The following is a 25,064-nucleotide window of genomic DNA, read 5'->3' as shown; positions in this document are numbered from 1 at the left end:
CAATCAAATGCATAAAGGGTAATATAAAAAATACCCAACTTATACTCTGAAGGCAATGGTCAAATGGAGTTATTAAATGAGAATTTCGAGGCAAATCTGTAAAGTTGGAAACAATCGCTATGGTCCTGATTTCTGATGAAAATTGTGAGTTCTCATTAAATACAAGCAGATTTGAACAATGAACGCCTCTGAGGGGAAAGAATCCTTGTAATCTGTATGTGTTGGTCTGAAGCGCGATTTGACAAGCAGAGCATGCAAGGCGAAATTTTTGAAGAGGAATAATCATTATATTTTTGCCCTATTAAAATAAATGTTGCATGAATTTTTATGAATTGTTCCTACCATGATGTGGTACTGAAATCGTGTTCTTTCCCTTAACTCTTCTTTTTCCTTTTCAACTCATGATTAATTTTGTCATTCTAAAATGACGTGGTTCAAAGCTCTTTAGACGACAGACATGGTAAAATAGTGAAAAATCAAATGACCAACATTTCGTACAATACATACATGTATGCTGCGTCTATTCAAAAATATTTACAAACCACTTGTAGTCGTATTAGAATAGAAATAAATGCAAGGAAACTCCATTTTATCATGGTTTTACGACGGGCTGGCCATTTATGTCGTTACTTATCCCCCTTGCTGTCGCTTTGGGGTAAAACAATCCGACATACATGTAAATGGCCAGCCCGTGGTAAAACAATGATTAAATGGAGTATCCGTGATTTTTTTCTTAAATTTGAGGATGGTATTTTCACTGACACGCCCACATAAAACAGACACACGCACTGCTCTAACAATATACATGTAGGTTTTTAATAGTTATGCACGGATGCATTATCTAGTACTTTCACAAAAAAAAGATTTTGAACAAAACACTGTACTATAATCACTAAATAGATTAAGACATGCATGTATATGTATATACAGAGAAGCAGCGAAGCAATAGAGAGCAAGCGGATACCTGGTGTGTTCTCAGCGCATATCGTTCAGAGAAGAGTTGAAACTTTTAAAGCTTAAGTCTGTTGAAGCGAGACTAATAAAAATACAAATTAAATAGAAACATAAAAAGTTTATTCATAAACAAAATAGAAAATGATACACAAATTATAAAGTACAAAATACATACAAAAGATTGATACAAATAGACAATGAAAAAATAAGGATCGCTCGATATATATTTGCTACTTGATTTGAACGAAGAGATTATGATGACATTTTGTATCGGGGAGGGGGGGGATGTTATTAGACTGGAATTGGCAACGATTTCATTTTCGACAGTTTGATTGAAGTTCATAGTACATTTAAAATACTGTAAAAAAAAAGCGTTTTTTTTACGTATTGCTTTTACGAAGACAAAACATATATTATCAGAAAAAAAAACATAATGACTGAAAGTGGAGGGAAAGGATCCTTGATATACAAAGATACCCACGCATGACATCTTTGTTCTGTGTGAAAGAAGCCAAAATAAACAGCTTAATATATTATTCCAAAAACGAGAAAGTGATAAACATACTGACAGACGGACATAAGGATCATTATACATAATTATTTGTCGAGTGGGTATACATAATGTACATGTTCCTGTATACACTGTATTGACTGTAACCGTCGTTACGTTGGTCATTGTTGAACAAAAAATCAACAGTTAGCAAAAGTTGTACATTTTGTTCACTCAATAAAAGTGGCAAGATATTTTACATACATTATCAACATTATCAGGTAGGTACAATTTACACGTAAAAATAATAAAGTGATATTGTCACACAACAAAATAAAATAAATACAATTAATCGTTTCTGGCCTCGGATTGCACCACTTTCTTCATATGTTTATGATTTGCATTTTTTCCGGAAACCGGCGGATACAAAGAGGCGAAAGAAAAGCTCATACCTTTATGCCCCCAAAAATATTTGGTAGATTCTATATAAAACACTTGTAATCATTGGACCCCCTTAAGCAAGTCAGCATCCACCCCGTCCTCTTTTTTGGGATTTCTTGATCCGCCAGTGAAAATTACACACTCTTACAGTATAAGATAAAATAAAACAGGATGCAGTCTTCCAAATTTTACTTTTCTTTTTAAAAATGAAATAATTCATTTACTTATGAAATAAAAACAACGATTTATCTTGTTCCGTCATAAATACATAAATATGCCGTTATTTTACAAATTTATGCACCAAGTCCTTGGTTACCAAGTAACACGCATCTGTTATGTATCATATAGGCACATCTTTGTAAGTGTTCCTGAACACTGAACACATCAAAGGAGAAAATGGTCTCACAGATTAACACATAAACAAACAGTCATGACTATACACCAATCACACAAGAACTAATTCCCAATAAGCACAAACCAAATCTGATTACAGATGTAAACAAATTCAACATACATGTAGAACAGTATAAAAAAACATAAACGATGCTAATTTTTTTTTTAAAATGTACGCTAAAATGAACGTGTATGGAAAATAAATAGGTTCGAAGGTACATGTATGACATAGGACCATTTCCAGAAATGTTGTAATTATGAAAACAAAGACATGAATATAAAGCAAAGTAAGTATAATAAGAAAGATAGAGAAACAAACGTAGCACATCCTGTAGGTCCTGCTTCAGTGAACTTCACCACACGACTGGTTCTGCGACCATCAGCTGACCTGCAGACAGAAAATGAAACTTAATGATACCCATGAAAAAGTCTCAATTATATCCGTCTTACCTTGTACACGTACAATGTACATGAATGCATCTGAAACATAACTTATCTGAAGTTTGTCGATTTATCTTACCATTCTTTGAAGTTTCATTGAAACTAGACACATAGATCGTACATGTAGTTAAATATATGTACATTTACGTGTAATATAGACAAAAATGGATTAACTCCCTTAACTGACAGCAAAAAGTAACACCCTTTAATTGCTCATTTTTTTTTATAGAAACTGACGATACAAATATTGGGGGTGGGTGTGGGTGTGGTTACGGTTGTCGGACCCTCGCTCCCCCAATGTGTTGACTGTGCAAACTTTTGTCAAAATGAACACAGTAAAGGCCAAGAATCCCTTCTTCCTTGAAACCCTCTGGAAGAATTGTGCGTGTAAGATACAGTATACATTGGTGTTCACCGACAGACAGACAGACAAACAAATGACAAATACCTTTGTTTGCATAGAGAAAAAAACCCATTTCTTGTCAATATCCAACAGAGAGTATAGAAAGGTACCGAGTGTTCCTACCTGGTTCTGAAATACAAGTTTGGTTCGGAGACTGGTATATCCATGGCTGACTTCCATGTATTTTTGTCTGTACTATACTCAACTGTAAGACCAGGAAACGCGGTATTAACTTCCATCCTCTTTCCAACTTTTCTACAATGCACCAACAAGTACGATTTTAGTGGTAGGTCGGTCATACATGAATGAATTGTATACATATGTGTCAATATACTTTTTTGAGAATCTACTTACTATTAAAGTAAAATATTGTCAAAACTACATGTTTATATATGTTTCGCAATTAAAAGGATAATTTTGACTACACTGCTCCATCGGATCAACAGGGAAGATATGTAAACTTATAGAAAGGTCTGAAAAATTCCCAACGATGTTAGAACTGTCAAATTTGCGATGCAAATGTTTGGTCATTCCCTCCGCGGGACTCGAACTCCTACCGCTGTGACACCGCCTGCACATAGTCCAGCGCCTTAGACCACTCGGCCACCGGCGCTGGATTTTGTATATATATATATATATATATATATATATATATATAGTTTTATGAGTTTTATGCTGAGGAAGGATATCTGTTATCCGAAATATTCAATTTAAATTTTACCATCTTCTAGTGATGTTAAACATATTTAGACGTTTATATATATATATATATATATATATATATATATATATATATAAAGGTCTGAAAAATTCCCAACGATGTTAGAACTGTCAAATTTGCGAAGCAAATTTTTGGTTGTTCCCTCCGCGGGACTCGAATCGCTGTGACATCTATGGCAACACCGCCTGCACTAAATCCAGCGCCCTAGGCCACTCGGCCAGTTAGGCTATACATTATATGTATATTTAACAAGATGGTAGTATATGTACCTATGCAGTAACTGATCCAAAAGGGTGTACATCGGCTGGCGCCCTTCCTTTTCATCCGAAATTTTGTTATTGTCATGTGTAAAATTGAGAAAAATTGTAAATAATGTTCTTCATTATACATGTAGCTCCCACCGTTTTCCTGAGGAACTCCGCTTGGCAGACCTCCTTTTAAAAGCGTACGTCTGGATCCGCCCTTGCTCATGTATTTTAAAATGAATACATGCAAAAAAAAATAGATAACCTACTTTGCTCCAGGGGGAGGTACTCTGTAAGTAATTCCAATATCGTCTAAACGTTTTAACTCCCTATGACCAACGGCAGCAGCAAAAGTATCCCAGTCTTGGTCCCGCTGCTGGTCACGTGTGGATTTATCCTTGACATTCTCCCATGGAGCTTCATGCCAAGCCCTTTCTGCTAAAGCTAATAATCTTGGGAAAAGCATGTGGTAGAAGTATTCCTCTTTCAGCACTGTTTCCGACCAAATATGACCCTGCATACCTAAAAACAATTTTGAATTGACTTTGAAAAATTCAATGTGACTAAGTTAAATATTTCCAAATCTTATTTAAAGGACGGCTATTTGATTCTGAGAGGTTGTGGCTGGCAGTTTCTGAAATAATTATCTTGGTCTGATTAATTTTGAGATAAATATTCTCGCTTCCCTTACCAAGGACAAAATTCTTGCCTTATTAATCTACTGTACAGTTCTATGAAAATAAATAAAAGTCATGTAGTTCAGCTGTACACCGAGCCGTACATGTATAGTATTTGAAAATTAATTTTCGGATTCGCAAATTTTCGAAAATAAATTCTGTCCGACCAAAACTACCAGCCCCTTCCCCAAATCAATTAGTCGTCCCTTTAGTGCATGTTTGTTCCAAGATTGGTCATTGGTTGATTAGTTAGATTGTTGATTTCGTAATGAATTTATTGAAATAAATCTTCTAGGCAACACAACCTTGTTAACATAATTTGGTTAAATTTATGGAAGACGCAAAAGACGTAAAAAATGTCATCTGCTTTCGTATCATTCGCGGATCGGTTAATCCGCAAATAATAACAAAAAGCAAAGTTTTTGTTCAATTTGCTAAACTGTTTTTGTGAAATTTACAAATTAAGTAATGAAGGTTTCACATACATGTACATGAACCACAAAAATGGTATCCGTATAGAACAGTAACTTCATTCATTCTACGTTTTTGATTGGCATATGCATGTATCTGTATACAAATACCTATGTATATTCAACTCTTAATTTACCGCATTTGAACGTTTTGGAACCCCTCTGTAAATTTTGTTTCGAAATACAAACATCCAAAAAGTTTCATCACACCAGCATTCCAATATAATCTATACTACAATAGAATACTATCGAACATATCTGACAAAGACCATTTTCCATTTTTTTGTGTGTAATTGTTAATAACCATAAACCGGATCCTTATATGTAAGATATACTTGATTTTGTACGTACGAACCTACGATATTTTGTGGTTCCAGTAGATCTGGACATCTAGTCTTGTTATTGTTACCACACACATCACTTTTACTTAATGGTTCTCCCATTCTCGTCACGTCAATATTTTCATACAGTTTGTCGGGCATAAAACCAAACGTTTTGTACGAGTCAGCAAAACGTGTTGCCCAATACAGACCCCTTTCTTCCGGATCCGGTTCATATGGGTGATCGAAGTAAAGATGGGTAGCGTGAGACATTATGACCTTAAACAATTGATCATTTTAATAATTTGCATACTAGACAAGATGTCACATGCTTAACATAATAGTGTTACATGTACCAGAATTTTTCACAGCTAAATCAACTTATTTCATCGGCACACTTAATATTTGTTTTCATGTTTCGGTATTACTTCTACCCCGAGACCAGTCCGAGTTGCTCAATTGCTTTTGTTACTTTATGTATATGATTTTAGTTACTTTATGGTCTTTGTTGTGTATGTCTGTTTTCCATGTCTGGTCTTTGTCCCTGGATTGCATTCTTTTGATTACCGCTATAACCTTGGTTCTCTTGATTACTCTTACATGTATATGCACAATGTAGGTTAATTCTTTACATTCATTAACATGCATCTGTGCGTTTTTGCTTGGTTTCTGCGTATGTTTTTTTTTGTTTCTGAATATATTTTTTTTTGGTAGTGTTTCGTCTAAAATATATCTCATAACCTTTGAACTATGTTTTAGCAGTAGCCCTAAATAAATTGCAAGTTTCTATGTATATTGATATTATATTTGTTTGTAGACATACATTTTAATTTTTAATTTAAAAAAGCTTTTTCAGTACAAGACTTAGTGTTAGTGAAATTTTGTATTTGATTCTGAAGTAAAATTGATTATTGAATTAAATAAGTATCTCTGACGACTGATAACGAACCCAACTAATTGTCTGCAATGGATCAATTTGAAGTCCAGCATATTGATATCGAATGCATTTGTCATTCTAAGAGACTCAGTATATCAAGAATTTGTTACCAAAAATAACCTGTAATTCAAAGCATTTAACTGTAAAGTTACCTTGTAATTATTATTGGCGAAGTTGTATGCCCGTCTGGATTCGCCCCATTCCCAAACATTGTCCCAGGCATTGCTATATAGTTCATCGTTTTGGTAATTTTGTCTGCTAAAAGGCATACCATTACCCGCATTAAATCCGTCCTCCCAACCGGCCATGTTAAGACCAAAGCCATAAGTAATGTTAGCTACTTTTTCTGTGAAATACTTTTTAAGAGCTGCTCGTCTTCTAGCAGAATCTCCGGGGATATTCATTCCTTGGCATGCTGTTGAATTTACCCAAGCTGTTCTTGCGACTTCGTCCCCACCAAAGTGAAATATGTTCAACGGATGTTGAGCTTCTTCGTGCATTTTCTTAATCTCCTCAACAACCTTTTTTACAAATTCATAGGTTGAATCAAGACACGGATCCATGGCGTTGTCGTTGAAATTTTGCACAGAAAGATATCTCGAGGTGTCGTCAGGGTCTGTAAGTCTGTATTTGTTGGCCTCCTGTGGATTTCCTGAATTGTTGTATTCTCGGAACCTTGCCTCCATTGCCATTATCGCTGCACGCGCATGCCCTGGCATATCTATTTCTGGTATAACTTCAATATATCTCGCCTTAGCATACATAAGAACTTCTTTATAGTCTTGTATTGATAAATATCCACTTCCGGTAGTTGTATTGTCTGGCCCCGACCCCAATTGAGATATCAAACAGGTATCCGGCTGAAAACTATGACAGCGATTAGCTCCGATCTAAAATGAAAATGTAAGATCTCTTAAATTCACATGCATAGATCAGGCCAAAAAAATATGTATGTTTACGGTCACCCGACCGACCCTCAACTTTTTTTATCGGCAATTTTCTGAAATTCCGGAAATTCCTGCCTTTTCCGTCACTGGTACCGGTATTTATCGTATTAAACAACGATGGCGGCCAAAAAAAAATCCGACCTACCGACCCTATTTTTTTTTCAGCATGTAAACACACATATTTTTTTTTTTTTTTTTTTTTTGGCGTCTTACAACTTGAAGGGTATAACTAATGTAGAATTTGATTAAATGAAATTAGTGTTCACTAGGCAACCACATAGATGAACAAATAATTGCATGTTTATTGTTATGTAATTACTACAGTATAAGTGTATAACGAAAATGTTAGACTTGACCAATGCTTTTTACATGTAATCAACTCTGTACATGTGTTACATGTAAACTAAATTAAAAGTCAAAAGAGATTCTGTTGTTACCAGTGATCTTGTAATATTTAAATCTACTTTCTATTTATCCAAAAAAACCGGAAGTATAATTTAGTTACATGTACCAGAAGAATATGTATAATCTAGCTAGTTACCCTGGTAAGTTCAGGAAGTCCGTTAATCTCCAACCTCCATCCTTCATCATCTGTCAGATGTAAATGTAACTTGTTCAGCTTATACATTGCCATTCCATCGATAAATTTTAACATCGTCGACTTCTGCATGAAGTTTCGTGCAATATCAACATGCATGCCCCTGTATGTGAACCTAGGTTCATCCCTTATCTCAATTTTAGGTACCATAACACTGTTAGCTACCAGACTCAACAGTGTTTGAATTCCGTAAAATATGCCCGTATTTGTTTTGCCTTGTATCGTTATTGTTTTTGTCGATGGATCAGAAATTAACTCGTACCCTTCGTTTGAGACAACGATGCTGTTGTTAAAGCTTAAATGTATCTCAGCACTTGCACAGTCAGAAGTAACGTTTAAAATCTCTAAAATGATAAAAAAAAAAAAGTAAAATCATCAATTAAAATGAAGTGCAAGTCTTTTAGAATCGGGCAAAGTTGCAAAAAATCTGAAACATGCAACCTAAGTCTTCTATTACTGGATATAATCACTATTTGATTTCTGCAACGTTGCTTGGAAATATATTATGAGAATGTTGGAAAATTGAGATTTTCGGCAAAGTAACTGCCTTTGAAATGTTTATGTGCAGTGCATTTCGATGAAATTAACTCATTTTATTAATATGGAAAAGGCATTTCCTAAATCAGCGAGCACCGTGAGCTTTACCATACATGTACCGTCTGTGCGAGAATGTTTAAAATAACAATGGATATTACGAAAGGGGGGGGGGGGGTCGACCCGAATGAGAAATTTTGCTTTGCAAGTGCAATATTTTTATTTATATTTAACCAGCAAGCAAAAATCAATATTTCTATTTGAAAATCTGTTCTGTTAATTGACGGGGTTGGGGTGGGGGGGGGGGGGTTCAATAAATGAATAACTTGAACCATTTTTTCCCAAAAATTCTTACCTCATACCCCCTTTCCCTCGCTCTCCAAATCGCCAATAACTTTATAGCACTTCGTAATGCTTTACATTGTTTAACCCTTAAGGGCAACTCTAGCAACATCCATTTCAGTTTTGGCCTGTCAGATCAATCTGTACAGATACCGGAAATCGGAAATAATACGACAGTTCCCCACGGATGGTGGGAATATTTTACGCTTATCATGTGACGAAAACAAAATTCCGACGACAGTTGCAAATTCCAATGAAACAAGAAAATGATTGCATTTCCTAAATTTGAAAAGCTATGCTTCGATTTTGATAATATAATCGGAGTTATATTTCCCGTGTTTCCCGAAGTTTTTTATAAACACAACATTCACTTCTTTAAATAAGTATAACAAATTATAAAAAGATTTGAAAACTACCAGAAAATATGAATCTATTTTTACATAATCTTAACCTATATTTTTTTTATTTGTTTGATTGAAGGAAATGATTAGTTTTCCCCGTAAGGACAGTCACTTTTTGTTACTTCCGGGACATGACTTTTTTTTTCGTTAGTATAAAGGGGAACCTTCAGGTAAAGTACACGTAATTATAACCGTAGAACTCACACCGCTTTGCGGCGCTCGCTATAAAAACTTCATTCTTTAGTTTTGATGGTACAAATGCATTATAGTTACACTGTCAAAGTGATATTTTAGCATGCTTCTACCACTGCCTGATTCTTACAAAGACTGGCACTTAATAATACGAAAGTACGGAATTTTGTAAACATTGTTTGAGTGGATCATGAGACAATTTCTAATTAGAGAAAATTAGGATGGTTGGTTCATCGATGACGAGAGTATTAGCTTACTACATTATGTATTTCTTATCCATGAAATGACTTCCCGACTTTGATGGTCAAAATGAGTTGCTTTAGAAAACATCTGATATAATCAAACCAGTACAAGCACTTTCCTAAAAAAAAGTATCAATCTTTTTCTTATCCAGATATGTACATGTGTCGTGTATGATTCATTTCATTATACACTTTTGTAGCTGATGTCCGTGCTTATTGTGCTTAATATGTTTTTATACTTATAAATTTGCCATACCGTTCAAAAAGTTTTTGTCGTCGTCTAAGCCACCTAAGCCATCCTCTACAACTTTAACGCACGGACTAAGGCTGAAAGATTCTGATTGATCATGACGGGTGATGCTCTTTGGAGTAGGAACTACTATTTTTGGTTGTACCGATGATGAACTTCGTTGATAACGCTGATATCGTTTCTGTGTCGTGTATGGGATGTATTCGTCCTTTTTCATCCTCTTCCATTGTTTAGGTGTGGTGAAATCTTCAACAAAATCTTGTTTTGTACTTTTGATCGTCTTTGCGTCGTTTAAACCGTCGATGACAATGTACCAGTTCGGCGGAACATCTGTTTTTGAGACGGCCCAATTTTGGGCATCAAAATTGACAACACGTACACCCGAAGGAAAAATTGGTTCAAAATCTGCGGTAGGTGAAAACGAAAAGAGGCAGCCATTTTCGTGTAGTATCTTTAGATTTGCTTCCGGTAAAATATATCCTGCTGGTTCGGTTGATAACCCATCACTAGACAGAAGATTTTTTGATTCAACGATGAAAAAACTGTAAAAATACAATTTCCAGTTTGTTCCAGACAATGACGTACTTGCATTGTTGGTCAAAGTGAGTTGAAAGGTATGCAGGCTTCCATCATCTAAGTTCTCGAGAACTTTAATTTTAACGACCAAATTGTCAGCAATGTCTTTCAAGTCAGAGGTGGTATTTATCTGCGCATGCACAAACACTGGAAGTAAAGACAGAAATGCATCATTTAATATCTGAATGGATGATCTCTGGTTCAAAGTGCATAATGATAGTGTACACGGGTTTCAGAACATGACTAATTGAGACATGTACCCAGTTTTAAATAAGTTTACGTTGCCTCTTCATAAACTGTATCAAAATGAACTTTAACATGTACATCGTGTATGTTGTACAATGTGCATTTATAAATATACATTGTGCACAACTGGACCGAGGATCCATTAATTTTGAAAAGATGGTTTCAAGAGGGATCCCAAAAAAAAAGGAAAAGGGTCCATGTTACATGTAATATAATATATTTGCTCAAATTTTACAAAGGTCTGTGCGAAATCAATAAAATTTCCTACTAAGTGAGGGTACATGTATGTACATTCGATTTGATTTTTGCATTCGTGTATACATCTTGGCATTTGAGTTTTAAGTACTAAAAATCACGCAAAATGTGTATTAAGAAAAGCACATGAAGACAAATGAAGCAATTTTACTTTATTTTGCATTATTTCCATGTACCATGTAAGTGCATGTATTTATAACTCATAAGCTCCTAAAATATTCACCAAAGTTTACCCTTTTAAGATATTGACAGATCAAATTAAGTTGAAAACTACTATGGAAAAATGGCGGGAAATTTCGCAGCACTTCTTCCCATTTGAAACAATAAAAAAATCACAGAATAAGGATAAATTTAAATAGCTTTTTGGTATTTTTCATAATGCGATGAATATCTGAAGCGGAAGAGGTCAATCTGAGTAAAATGATGTGCCACCAATTAGTTGGTTCTTACACAAAATAATATTTAAGTAGTAGTCTTTGTAAGAATCACGCAAATTCTGTAAAATGTGACACACCTAAAAAAACGGCGACATTTTTTTATTTTTGATATTAAGTTGATTTGTGCGTCTATATTATGAAATGTGTAATTATTTATTCAAATCTACCTGCTCTAAGGAGACAATCAACTTTCAAGATTCTATTGTATTCGAGTGTCATTTACAGAGTTATCTCCCTTACTTTTGAAATCTACAGTGCGTTCTACATAATTTTTATCTCCTAAGAGCACGGGTTATATGAAAAAAACGACTGATAGTTACTGTTTACTATGGCATTTCAAATAAAATTTCAAAAATAAAAATATGTAGGCGTTTCACCCATGAGTCACATTTTGCATGATTCTTAGCTGGAGTACTACTTAAATGTTGGAAATAAATGTACACGCCTGTGTATATCATGATTCTTCTTCATAAAGACCGTTAGTAGTCAAAGGTGACAACTTTATATTCAAATCAAGGTGGAATCATGGACGATATTGTACACGTGTATTGAAGTGTTAGACGATTTATATCAGAACTTTGTAAATCATTTTATGATATTAGGCGTAAATACTTCGCGGTACAGTATGTAATAAATTTTACTTTTCAAAAAATGTAATAAAGGAGCATTTTATGACATTGTTTGTAAACTCAGGTTTGCATGTGGCCTGATTGTGTGCGTGGGTAAAAACTTAGGTTCCTAGGTAACTGTATGGATGTTGAAATTCTCTGTTCCTGAATAATATTTTGCACATTTGCTTGACTCAAACCCGTAATGGTAGCAAAACACTTGATTTGCAGCCTAATAAATACCTTAACAAATTAGTAACCTTTCATCTTTGTTCGAAAATATTACGTCCTGGTGTTCATGCACTTCACCCTAAAAAGTGCAACATAATGCAAGTACATGTATTGATAACTTGAATTGACGCTTTTATGTGTTATTTAAACAAAAATCCGTGAGAATCCAACTGATTCAACGATAATAAAAATTCTTCTGGTCATATTTTAAAATAATAAATAAAATTGCAATAGTACTTGCCATCTTCTCAGGATATTTTCACGCCCTGCTTATTTGGGATTTCCACACAATTAGGTAATTTTAAAGCGTTCTCAAGACCACTACACTAAAAACATGACATCAGTATATGAACAAAGACTAACTTTTACATGTATAAAATAATAATAATAATACCAAAATATAGTGAAGGTGTGACACTTAACATACTCTAGGCATACTTTTCTTTGTACACGCTGAAAAGATACTATAGTTATTTTATGTAGCATTAAGTGTATATTTCGTACACTTGACATTTTCGTCCTGAAATGCTAGGGTTTTAAATTCTAGAATCACATTATTTTTATCTGAACAAATATATCATGCCATTTCACGGTTCATATTCACTGACACAAGAAATTAAAATAAACTGACATTTCACAAAAACTTGTGCGACCTTGATCGACTTTTCTTTAAAAACATGTAATTTATATACCAAATTTTTAAAAACGCTGGATAAGAAAACGTTTATAGAATATCAAATAAATCACGAATGACTTTGCAAGCGTCGTCCTGATAGGTACATGCTTACGTTAAATGTACCCCTACTCGTGCAGACAGCAGCCAGAATTGCTTACAACGTATGCAAAATACTGTATGTATAGCGCCACATACATGTACATGTACTTGTACCAGATAGATGTATGAAACTAGTCCGTGCAGTGGCAGCCGAAGTGTTTGTGAGGCAATTCATTTTTTTTTTCATTTCATTTAGGAAAAATGCCTTTGAAGATCTCTAAAATTATTAATGTTAGTATCTTGTATCTAGGTTATATATGTACGCTGCTGCATTTGTTATGTTTCACCGTATTACATGTATCTGTTCTTTTTTCCGACACAGTCGATATAGTATGGCTTTTTACTTTTTGACCTAAAAGACGCTCTTCCATGGAAACGCAAGTCACCTAATCGCAATTCTGTTTCCCTATTGGCCAAATAGTGATAACATAGTGACGTTCGAAAATTGAAATTGCGAGCCATTTTTGAAGATAGTACTTTTTTTTTAAAGTCCCACAGAACATGAAGTTCATGTCCGACAACAACCAACATCTCTTGTTACTTACAACTGCCCAAAAAAAGTCTCAAAACATCCGGTCAAATTTCATTCGTTGGTGACGCTTACCCTACCGGTGCACCTGGTCCATGCTCCCAGTTTGAAACCAATCTGTTCATTGACAGTCGATGTTCTGTACACTTGTAGCTACGACGAAATTGAAGCGGAAGAAATGACGGACGGCTAGACAATTGATTCAAATACACACATGTACCACCCACTCGTTCACTAGAAATGACAGAGGGTTGGATGTAGACAAGTTATTCCGATATACGTGTACATGTACACATGTACCACCCACTTGGGGTACAGAAAACAGAACCATTGCTTTATATCTTTTATAGGATTTTGTTAAAAAAATATTCTATTTGTATGACTTGTGTAATAATTTTGTTATTACCCATTATTTACTGACAAAACTGCTGTTAAATTACATTATAGGCCAAATTCTGTTTTGCCCTCTTGTTACAATTATACACGCGTTTCTGTCCTAATACATGTAGCCAACGCGAAACTTATCTAATGAATATATTGTAACTTTATAAAAGTTGAAACAACTATAAAAATATATATATACATGTAATATTAGATCACTGAGTACTTATTGAATATTACAATGGTTTACTTCAAAATTTCTTTCTTTTTAACATGCTAAAGTCTCAAAACATCCGGTCATATTTCATTCGTTGGTGACGCTTACCCTACCGGTACACCTGGTCCATGCTCCCAGTTTTTAGTGGAGTCCGAGTTGCTCATTTACTTTTGTTACTTTGTATGTATGATTTTAGTTACTTTATGTTCTTTGTTGTGTATGTCTGTTTTCCATGTCTGGTCTTTGTCCCTGGATTACATTCTTTTGAATATATAACCTTGGTTCCCTTGATTACTCTTTGTCTACTGAAAATTGACACTTAAATGTAGTAAACAATTTGTTTGCCGCAAAATGCGACAGATTATTTTTATATAGACGACTTCACATTTTTTTTTAGATTTGAATCTGTTGGCGCACATGCAGACTGGGGGTTTCTAACGTCCTTGACTACCATGTCGGGTCTCGCATGGACGATTGAACCGATTTTCGGTTTTGTACTAGACCAAGAAAGGAACTACAAGAACGTTAATAGTTAAATAGAAATGCTTCTGTTCCCTTGGTTCCCATTGTAATCTTTCCTGATTTTAGGACTGTTGACCTCAGTTGACCTCGATGCAACTGAAGAATTTTCCGAAACGGAACTCAATGTAAAAGTCTGTTCGGGTCAAATGACAAACTTTATCCGATTTCTACAAAATCTGCACTTGTTTTGGTGTGGGATCAACATGTTCAAACAGTAATACATGTACTTTCCCCCTAGGGACCCTTTGATATTAAGTTAAATTAAAAGGTCTATAAAATCATTCTAAATGTAGCATATACAGTGAGGTCATATAAGTCCCCCAGTGAAACACTGTCGACAAGTGCAAATCGACATAATTTGTTTCCTCGGTGTAGTAACTGTAGAAACTACGAATGGTGGTGCTGCATGATTTTCCCCAGTTTAAAGGTAAAAAAGAAAATGCCATCTGAGTATTTTAAAGCTTGGGAGGAGAACAAAAATGCGGGATTATGAATCAGACTTGGTAGAGTAATATATATTTACATGTACATGTATATGATAAGAGTAAGGGGCAGGTATAGTGTGAGCATGTGAGATATGTGCGTTCGTCTATCATTCCGTCGGTTCGCATTTTGTCGCAATGATCCCAACTGGACCGAATGATTCCAAAACGATATGTGGCATTAGATGGGGTACACGTGGAAAACGATTTTGGTTGCAGTCGAATATTAACTTCTTACTTTGTGGATGAAAGAGTAATCAAGGGAATCAAGATTCTAGCGGAAATCAAAAAGAATGTAATTAATCCAGGTCAAAGACCAGACATGGGAAACAGACATACCATACACAACAAAGAACATAAAGTAACTAAAATAATACATACAAAGTAACAAAAGTAAATGAGCAACTCGGACTGCACTAAAAACTGGGAGCATGGACCAGGTGCACCGATAGGGTAAGCGTCCTCCGTTTTCTAGAAACACCCGCCGAGTTGCTCATAAGAAGTCAAGTCCAGTGTAGACGAAAGAGGTAAGGAAAACTATGACACGTTGAACAAAATCAGTTTTGGATACACCATAACGATCCACGAGTTCATGATGACGACCATAAAACTTCCGTAGTAATGACTTCAATCTAGTAGCAACATAACCCTTTTCCAGAAGCCTAATTGTAAGAAGTCTAGCGCGATACAAAAAGTCTGAAAAAGTATGCTTTATGAAAGGAGATATGCCTAGCACGACAACGAGTGAATCTTCAAGTTATTATTTTGAGGACTTAATTAAAAGTTGTGTGTTTTAAGGTAGGCCATACCTGCACACATTACACCGAGCAACATTTTCTGTCAATCATACAGACATACATGTATATAATTTCAATGAATTCATAATGTTTAAAATGGTGTAAAAGCATTATTTTGAAATTATTTTATAAGAATGTTTTACCTAAAAATTCTATGGTAATGTTACATTAATTATTATAAAGCCTCTTTTAAAGGGAGAAAATTGGCGGGAAAGTGTTCCACTGAAATGTTATAGGAATTTTAGTTTTTTTAATACTACAAAAAAGAGCGGTGAACATTTTGTTTTTGTTTGAAATATCAGATAAGTGTTCTTTGCGTTAAGTTACAAGAATTCTATATACCACTTTTTCGACAGTTTGCGAAATAAGGATATTCCTCACAGAATTCCATATAAAAATTCCTTTATTGATGCCCAATTATCAAGATCGGTGACCTATAAATATATTTAAATTTAAATTCTACAGTATGTTCATTCAAATATAATCTACCAGAGAAACTAGGAGCATGTATCTACTACTAGTATATATATTAGGTACAGTCGAACTTCGATAGCTCGAACACCCAAGGGACCGATGAAAACAGTTCGAGCTAGAGGGATGTTCGAGTTATCAGGGTTGATGTATGCATAAATTTTAGTGAAGGGACCACAAAAACTGGTTCGAGATATCCATGGTGTTCGAGCCATTGCAGTTCGAGCCATCAAAGTTTAACCTTAATGTTTTTACATTTATATTACAGTGAATGAAGTCAATACGTACATGTACACAGTACTGCATAGAGTTGTACATGTACATGTATGTACAGTACTACACTCTTGTTTAAGGAGGTAGACAGGAGGCATAAATGTTTCAAATCATTGGGGCGTTTGTGTCAAGTATTTTCTTCGTTCTCATGTAAGCATCCAAGTTACTTGGATTGGTTTTATTCAGTTTCAATTGAAAGCTTAGCTTGAAAGGCTGAGGTAAAATTTAATATGATACAAACATATCATTGATTTTAGGAGTTATGTCCCTAACCCAAGGTTAGGTTATTAGATAAGAGTTAGCTACAAATAACTAATACTATTATTTGTAGTTACAAAACCTCGTTAAAATCTGGACGTTCGGGAAGATGAAATTCAATACGAAATTCAATACTTCCTGTATAATACATGCAGTATTTAAACTGTTTACAAAACTCTAACCGAGGTTAAATGACATTGAACTTCACTTCTGTATGTGCTCGATTTAATTTTTTCATTTCGTTCTATTCTGATAATACAACTCTGTCAATTTATTTTGTTCTTACTTAAACAGATTTAATAAAACTACTGGAATATATTTGACTTGCATTTAAAATTTATTGTTCATATATTGAGGGGGGTGCTTTATGATCGTAGAGAGTTACATTACGTATCTCATGTTTTTCTGTCTTGAATTGATTAAAACCAACGTACAAGTACTCTTAAATGTATCTTACGACAACTGTTCAGGGAGTGGAGTTTTGGAGGATATAATCTTTTTGTATTAAAAGTAGATAATTTCGTACATTGTATGGGTTACTTGGCCGATACCAGTGTGGTCTTCCGTTTCACTGGCGGATCCAAAAGAAAACTATTCCCCCTTTTGGTTGAACATTTTGCTAATTTTGTTCAGAATTTAAGCTAGTATCATGGGATTTCCACTTTTTGGAATCCCTTTTAGAACCACCTCTTTTCAAATCTCTGAATTCTCTCCTGTGTGTCACGGACGTGTAGAGGTACTAGTAAGTCGTTATGTGCATACTAGTAAAATCTGGTAAATGTTACTAGAATTAGTTTCGAATAGGTAAAATTACGATCTAACTTCCTCAAGGAGGTAGACATAAGGTAAGGGACATAACTCTTTAAAATCATTGGAACGTTTGTATTCAGCATTGTACATCAAACTTATGTAAGCACCTAATTAACTTGGATTCATTTTATTCTGCTTCAAACGGAAGCTTGAGAGGCTTTGGTGAGATTGAATATGATACATACATATCACCGATTTCATGAGTTGTGTCCCTTACCCTAGGTCTACCTCCTTGAATATAGGTATCAATGTTTTGTTGATAACATTTTATACCGAAAAAAAATGTTGTTTTTGTTATAGTTAACTTTTTTAGATAATTTATATTTTTGGTGCGGAAAATAGGAAGGGGAAACCTTCTTTCTTGTGTTTATTTATCGTCGTTGTTTTCTACTACATGTGCATGTACATGTATATCCTACATTCTGTCCATAAATGTCTATATATTATTTGGACCATTTAATCAACATTGAGTTTTCCACTGCGTTTGACTTGTACATGCACAGACTCTTGTGAACAGACAACTGGAAGATCGTCGGGCAATGGTAATCCCACTGAAAAACCGTGTCATTGAAAAGTGTTTTTTTTTCTGCATGGCAGAATATAACCCGAGTAATCCAGTGTCTCTCCGTATCCTTTTCTCTTATACTCTCGTTAATTGAGTGATAGTTGGGTACGTAATATAACGACTGGATTATTCGGGTTAGGTAAAATAGTCATTGCCCGACGTATAAAGACAAGACCCTGAATTGTGACGGTGGCTCTAGACACTTAGATCCTTGCTAGAATTTACTTGTTGGCTCAACAGTTTTCAATATTGAAATAGTACATTACTACATTACACTTGATGGTAAAAAAGTAAACAACTCTTGGAAAAAAAAATAATTTAAACCCATACGAATTAATTTTGTTAAAGGTCTGAGCTACTCATCTGTGACTCTCTGATACATTTGAACATGTACACAGTTACAAATTGAACTTTTGACACCGAGGACAAATATTTGAGTGTGTCTGAAAAGTAATGTTGCGTACACACCGCAGGGTTTATTCAATGTGGACAAAATTGTTCAATTAGAATATATATGTCAGATACGGTTGCCATAAAGTGTTGGTTTCCTTTGGTGGAAATCGGAGATGGCAAACCGAAACCTTTTTATTACATCACAAATAGTTTAATAATTTTAATTTCATTTTCTTACGAACTCGTAGAGTACAAGAATATTTCCGGAAAACGTTAAATATTAGAACCCGATCGCTCAAATGACTTAACAAAACGTGACCACAAATTTATACGCACATACACACAAAGTCATGTATATTGTATGACAGCAAGAATAAGTGGGTTTCTAAAACAAAACCTTTCTCAGCGATAGAGAATTCAGTGCGTCATTGTATATATACATGCAGGACATGAAGTTTGGGTTATGTCAGAAGATCTATGATCGTGACGTCATAAAAATATCGTTTGGTATACAGAAAATGGCTTTTCTTGTTTGACGATAACGCACTTGTCAATATGTTTCTTTTCAAATGACTAACACTTGTTGACGGATATGCCAAGGAGATGTCCTTTACCTGCAAGCGTTTTAACTTTCCGAAAGCGGACATAAAGGTGCCTCTGTACCGACAACCATGTCGTAAACCTTTTTTGATTAATTTTTTCACAGCAGTAGAAACTGAATCATGCTACAATTAGTACAATGTACCTGGTTACGAATTCAGGGAGTTTCATGGGCGGAACTCCTTTCTTTTGAACAATTTTGATACTTTCGTGAATTTCGTGGGTATTATCCTAGAACGCCTAGTCAATGGGAATTCCCTCCATTTCACAAAAAGGGGTCTTCATGCAGAACTCATAAAAAAATATTTAAGTCAGTTACAGTGACCATTTTATCTGGAAATATAATTCTCTGTGTAGATGTGATGTGCACTTTTTCTACAGCAACATAACACAAGTGCACCAAAACTAGTGTAGGACTATTTTTGCGTGCGTTCTAAAAGCTCATTGGTTGAATTAGTGTTAATTATGTAACCTAAAACATCACCACCATATATCGTGCGTGTTGCATATAAAGCGTCTAAGTGCATGTTTTGGAGAAATTACGTCATTCATACACTATCACATACAGACAAATATTTGGAAAAGGCATAGATGAACATACATTGCAAGGCCGTAGCCAAAAGGGGGGTGCGACGGGTGCGATCGCACAACCCCCCACCTCCTTTTTGAAAAAAAAAAAACTTTGATATACATCTTAGCCTATGATTTAAGAGAAAGTGTACTAGATAATCAAGTAACATTGCTTATCAGTGATTAGTTCGCACCACTATTCAGAAAACCCTGCCACGGCCTTGAATTGTCAAGAATGTACATGTACTCAAAGTTAAGATCACTTTTATTTACATTCATCTGAAGCTTCTTCTCGTTGTACATATACATGTATATACCAATAAATAGTTCTACATACAACTATATATAATATTATACTTTAGGACAAGCATGTTTGCAAAACACTTCACCATTTTTTAAAAGTTTCTCTACTTTTGTCTATGGAGATAGTTCAGTTACATGTATGCTCCTTTTCATCTTCTTAAAATCGTTTAGTTTATGATCAATATACACTGATAAATATAATGTCTTTTTAAGGACTAACTCAATTTATCTGCAGATTTAAAGCCACATATTGCATGGACGGATCTAGAATTTTAAGACTTTGGAATCATTGGTTATCGATTGGTGTAACATGTTCAAATACAATTTATGTTAAGAATGTTTTGTTTTTAAATATTATTTAATATAAAGCAGGGAAGACACCACTGCCCAAAAATTGGTTCATGTAACTTTAAAGTAGGCAGCGGTTGGTCTTTCTCAAACGTTTTTTTTAATTAACTGGTTCGTCCTCATAAATAATTGTATACAACTGACTATAAATTATACTGCAGGTTTTAACCTTCTTTTCAGAAATTACCCTTCTCCCAAACGATCTACAAGTGTACATGTACATTCACTCCTATTCCGATAAAAGCACTCGTATATACATATATATGTTTATCAACAACTGAAAGATGTGATATGAAAATGCCTAGGTCAATCATTATCGGATTATTTCCTTAAGATTATCGACTAAAGACACATGTACATTTAAAAGTTGCCATTTTTAATAGGAGATTGCGTACTTTTGTGGTTTAACAAAGCTAGGATTCACCACCTAACTTATCCTTTAATCGTGTCATTGGGTTCCAGATTTAATTTCCACGAAAGTGAATCCCATTTCCCACAAGCTTACATGTACACTGTACATTTAAGTCAAGCCATACATATACGAGATGACTAAATTGCAAGGTAAATATAAATAGTTTTCGTGGGTCTTTGTCTGCACTTTTTCCTGTTATTTAGGTGATGCTGTGCTCCATCACGTGTTTGTATCTCTAAATCAATAAAGCAAAAAAACAAACAAACAAACAGCGCCTCATTGATAATTATCTTTAACTTTTAATAAAGAATATGTAAAGCACTATCATTTCTTTTGAGGCAAAAACAGAAAAAAGAATGACTCTATCCCTTATTAGTCATCGTAGGATGACCTAACCTCATTGTGTGCTTAACACGGGAAGTATGTTGTTATTTACAAACAAATAAAATTATATGAATAAAGTCAAAATTACATGTCCACGGTACGTGTACTTGTTAGGCACCGACTATTTTATATAGAAAAAGGGGGCAGGATTTAAAAAAAAATAAAGTTGTTCCAAATTTGAGGATATTTTACTCAGCCACAGAAGAAAACATTATGACTCAATATTCCCCCATTACTTAAAAATGTAGATTTTCAAATGAACTTTTTTCTAAAAAAAATAAAATCCCAGGTCATCACTCGAGAAGAAAATGGTCCATGCCTTAGATGAAATACTCATTAGTGCCATAGGGCCGACTCTTTATACAGGTACATGTAAGTGTCAGACAGGAGGCGATTCATGCATATCATAAACCCACCAAGATGCAGTTTATTTTCTACTCAGAAACAGTTACTGATCACATAACCAGTCTTAATTTTTCATTTGGTTGCTGTGCTTGTGAGATAAAAAATCATATAGATTGTACATCGTCCTTGATTTGGTTTCACTTGGTTTATTTTAGTGTGATATATATATGCACGATTTTCTAAAAAGTGCAGATCTCAATGCAGAAATGATTATCGCTATGCGAATATGTAGCATAAAAAGATTGAAAAAGCATCATTTGTTTAGTACATGTAGGCTTTTTCTACACCATGACTCACTTTGGCATTGGTAGTGTCTGAATTTTATGTGGACTGGTACTTAATATAATACAACTGATATACATGTACGCTAAGGTATCATAAAGCTGATCACAAACAAAACTTGGCTAAACAAATCAACATGAAGGTAACTAATTACATGTATACAGTATATAGACTGCAGTATAAAGTATACATGTAGACGACTTTGTGTCTATCTTGACTCAAGTATTTTCATATTAATCTAGTACGATGATAACGTAGTGTATAACGTATTTTGAAAGGAAGTTTTGAATGATTTGATAAAAAGTTTTACGATTTTAAGATTCATTAATCATCAAAAAGAAAATAATCTTTACTCTGGAAATATTTTGCAACATTTAAATTTTCTTTATAATTATACGCCAATAACAAAATCAAGCAAAACTTTAAAGTTTCTTCTTGAAAGAATCGAGTAAAAAATTTCGCAAGTACATGTACACGTATCTCGTTTCTTTTCGTTCTGAAAAATTACATGTAAATGGGCGTAAAATACCATTATAGCCTTTTAATATACTCCTTGTGTATTTCATAAATTATTATGATTCTTACCTTGACAGAATAAATAAACAAACAATAAGACACATGTAAAATGTTGCCGCATAGCCATCCTAATGAATTGTGTCTACATTCATCAACGAACAGGTAACAAATAACATGTGGTTTTCATAAAGATAGAAAATTATCTAGTGAGACATGACAAATGTTTGTTACTAGTGCAACCTTATTTGCATATGGAAATTATAAAATTGGAAACATTGGCAAATTATATTTTACTACTATAATTAAGACCTTTGAACTGTAAAAACTTTATTTTTTTTACATCGTAGCCACGTTCTATCAATGTAAATAAGAAGTTCAAAATTGTTTACTCATTCAATTGACGTATATTTCATCCCAAACAAGGATTTTCTCGACGTATACATTATTTGTATGCTTTGATATCCAATAACATCTCAATTTACAACTATTCTTTGTTTAAGGAGTATAGATAGGGCAACAATGGCCCTTCCTCTGTTGGCTCGCAACGTAGTTATTTTAATTTACGGTATAAAAATACCATTTTGTGGGGATTGTGACTGAATTGTTCTGTATAAATGTAGCTGAATGGAATATGTAGTACATTGAGGTTTTATTGAAGCCTAAGATACATGTAAAGGCGAATCGAAGGGCAGTGATGTATGGCGTGGTACGACAGGTGCTGCTAGAGCAGTACCAGTCATGTTTGCTAGTACGTCATGCAGTACCTAAACAAATTAAAAAAAAACAGAGAATTTCACTCGGTAACTAATCAAAACAAATTCAAAGATTCATATGTACATGTTTGTGTGTTCATCTACACTGTTGTTCCAATCGAGATTTTGGTGCTACGCATCTGAATAGGAAGTCCTTGGGGCACAGCCTCCTACCCAAGTATGTTGGAGAGTCAAGGTTGATTTTTTAAGGAAAAAAATATAAATTACAGAAGTGTCTATCCTTTTGCAGCAATTTTACTATGAAAAAGGGGAAATCTATGCCCAGTTTGCCATTCAGTGTTCCCGGAATTATCAAACCGATTTTGGTGCATGTAATGTTAAGGTTATTTCTTTACCTTATGGATCGACCACTATCTTAATAGGGAGGGCTAGGATTAATAACAAATGGTAAGGCTGACAACTTGTGTTTTTAGATCAAACCAATAACTTTTGTGTATAAAAAAAAACATGTTGATCACGGTTTTAAGCATACATGCACTACATATACAGTTTTTAGTACAAGGAAGTCATCACGCATAAAATTGGTACTAATTCGACGTCTGCGTTAATATGACAGGATACATGCATGTACAGTTAGTATACCTGTCTAACCCTTACACTACATAATTTGAAAACCTGTCTCAACCCAACACTTTTTAAAAAAAATTTGTTAACACCAATATAATTGGATTTTGAACTTTGGTAAACCGAACACCTGTCTATCCCGAGCAAGTTTTTAAGTCCAAAAGGGGTTAAGTTTTGAACATGTGCCACTGTACACCTGGAATCAATACATGCAGTTTTTGCCCAATGCGGGTCCGGGTGTTAAAAGAATAGGCCCGCAGCAACGCTAAGCTTGTCGTAAAAAGCGACTAAATAGTGCTCAGAACGTTGGCCGGGGGCCAGAGCGTTCCGCACACAGAGCAAATGGGTTGTGTGCCCCAGGTGGTGAAATGAGGTACCCGTGGCATGTTACATGCCGGGACCGTCACGCACTATATGGAAAACCTGACCGCAAATCATAGTGTTGCAACGTGTTGCGAAAAATGCCACTTCCCCACACATTAAAGAACTTTGCTGTAGTAATCTCTCGGAGTAGGAACCCTTGTGCTCCGCTAAATTGCCCGATCCTACCAACCTCTCCCTATTTTCAGTGGCAATCGAAACCCGTCGACCCTATTGTCCCTGTGTCCCATCCCATTTTTCATTTCATCATCATTTGGAAATGCAAATATAAAAAGAAATGACGTTCACGTAATGTTAAACCTGTTACCTATTGTTCCTGTTTGTACGATTTCCAGCAGCTATTACTCTGACCGTTGTGTACTTTTACAATTTATTCATAAAATGCAGGTATTTTAAAGAGAAAGTTCCTGGACAGTGCATCAAATTGCGTAGATCATTTTTCTGTCATATGCATGTTTACAGTCGGTCTGGGTTAAGTATGGATTTTCTATTGGCATAACGTACACTTCTATTTCTTCACATTCACGATGCAGTAAGCGTTTCTCCCTAAATACTTAGTCTGCTCTCTTTAAAGGTGTTCAGAGTATCATCTGGGAAAAAATCGGAAACCGTTATACATTTGTTTGTACATGTAACACATCAAAGGGGGCTAACTTCTCGTAAGAAGATGAAGTTATATAAATGCAAATATAGAGGCCTTAC

At 34.7% G+C, this 25,064-nt stretch overlaps 1 protein-coding gene across 3 annotated transcripts; it reads right to left on the bottom strand.

Annotated features, from left to right (window-relative positions):
* Nucleotides 1-1,052: 1,052 nt before the first annotated feature.
* On the bottom strand, nucleotides 1,053-22,875 carry LOC148596983 (uncharacterized). Of its 3 annotated transcripts, XM_088564463.1 has the most exons (9): nucleotides 22,714-22,782; nucleotides 12,364-12,430; nucleotides 10,005-10,721; nucleotides 7,981-8,381; nucleotides 6,645-7,382; nucleotides 5,591-5,834; nucleotides 4,358-4,610; nucleotides 3,246-3,377; nucleotides 1,053-2,666 (listed from the first exon to the last, which is right to left on the bottom strand). In XM_088564463.1, exons 3-9 carry the CDS (start codon nucleotides 10,213-10,215, stop codon nucleotides 2,534-2,536), a joined length of 2,112 nt encoding a protein of 703 aa, XP_088420589.1. In that variant the 5' UTR covers nucleotides 10,216-10,721; nucleotides 12,364-12,430; nucleotides 22,714-22,782; the 3' UTR covers nucleotides 1,053-2,533. The 3 variants fall into 3 exon arrangements, with proteins under 3 accessions (XP_088420589.1, XP_088420587.1, XP_088420588.1); XM_088564461.1 differs by lacking the exon at nucleotides 12,364-12,430 and having other exon boundaries at nucleotides 22,714-22,875; XM_088564462.1 differs by lacking the exon at nucleotides 22,714-22,782 and having other exon boundaries at nucleotides 12,381-12,404.
* Nucleotides 22,876-25,064: the final 2,189 nt, after the last annotated feature.

The sequence above is a fragment of the Perna viridis genome, chromosome 15 (assembly GCF_037379345.1).
Source record: "Perna viridis isolate PV_CMFRI_1.1 ecotype Kerala chromosome 15, ASM3737934v1, whole genome shotgun sequence".
Lineage (NCBI taxonomy): Eukaryota > Metazoa > Mollusca > Bivalvia > Mytilida > Mytilidae > Perna > Perna viridis.
The sequence above is the reverse complement of the archived record's forward strand: the minus strand, read 5'-3'. Positions and strand labels throughout refer to the sequence as shown.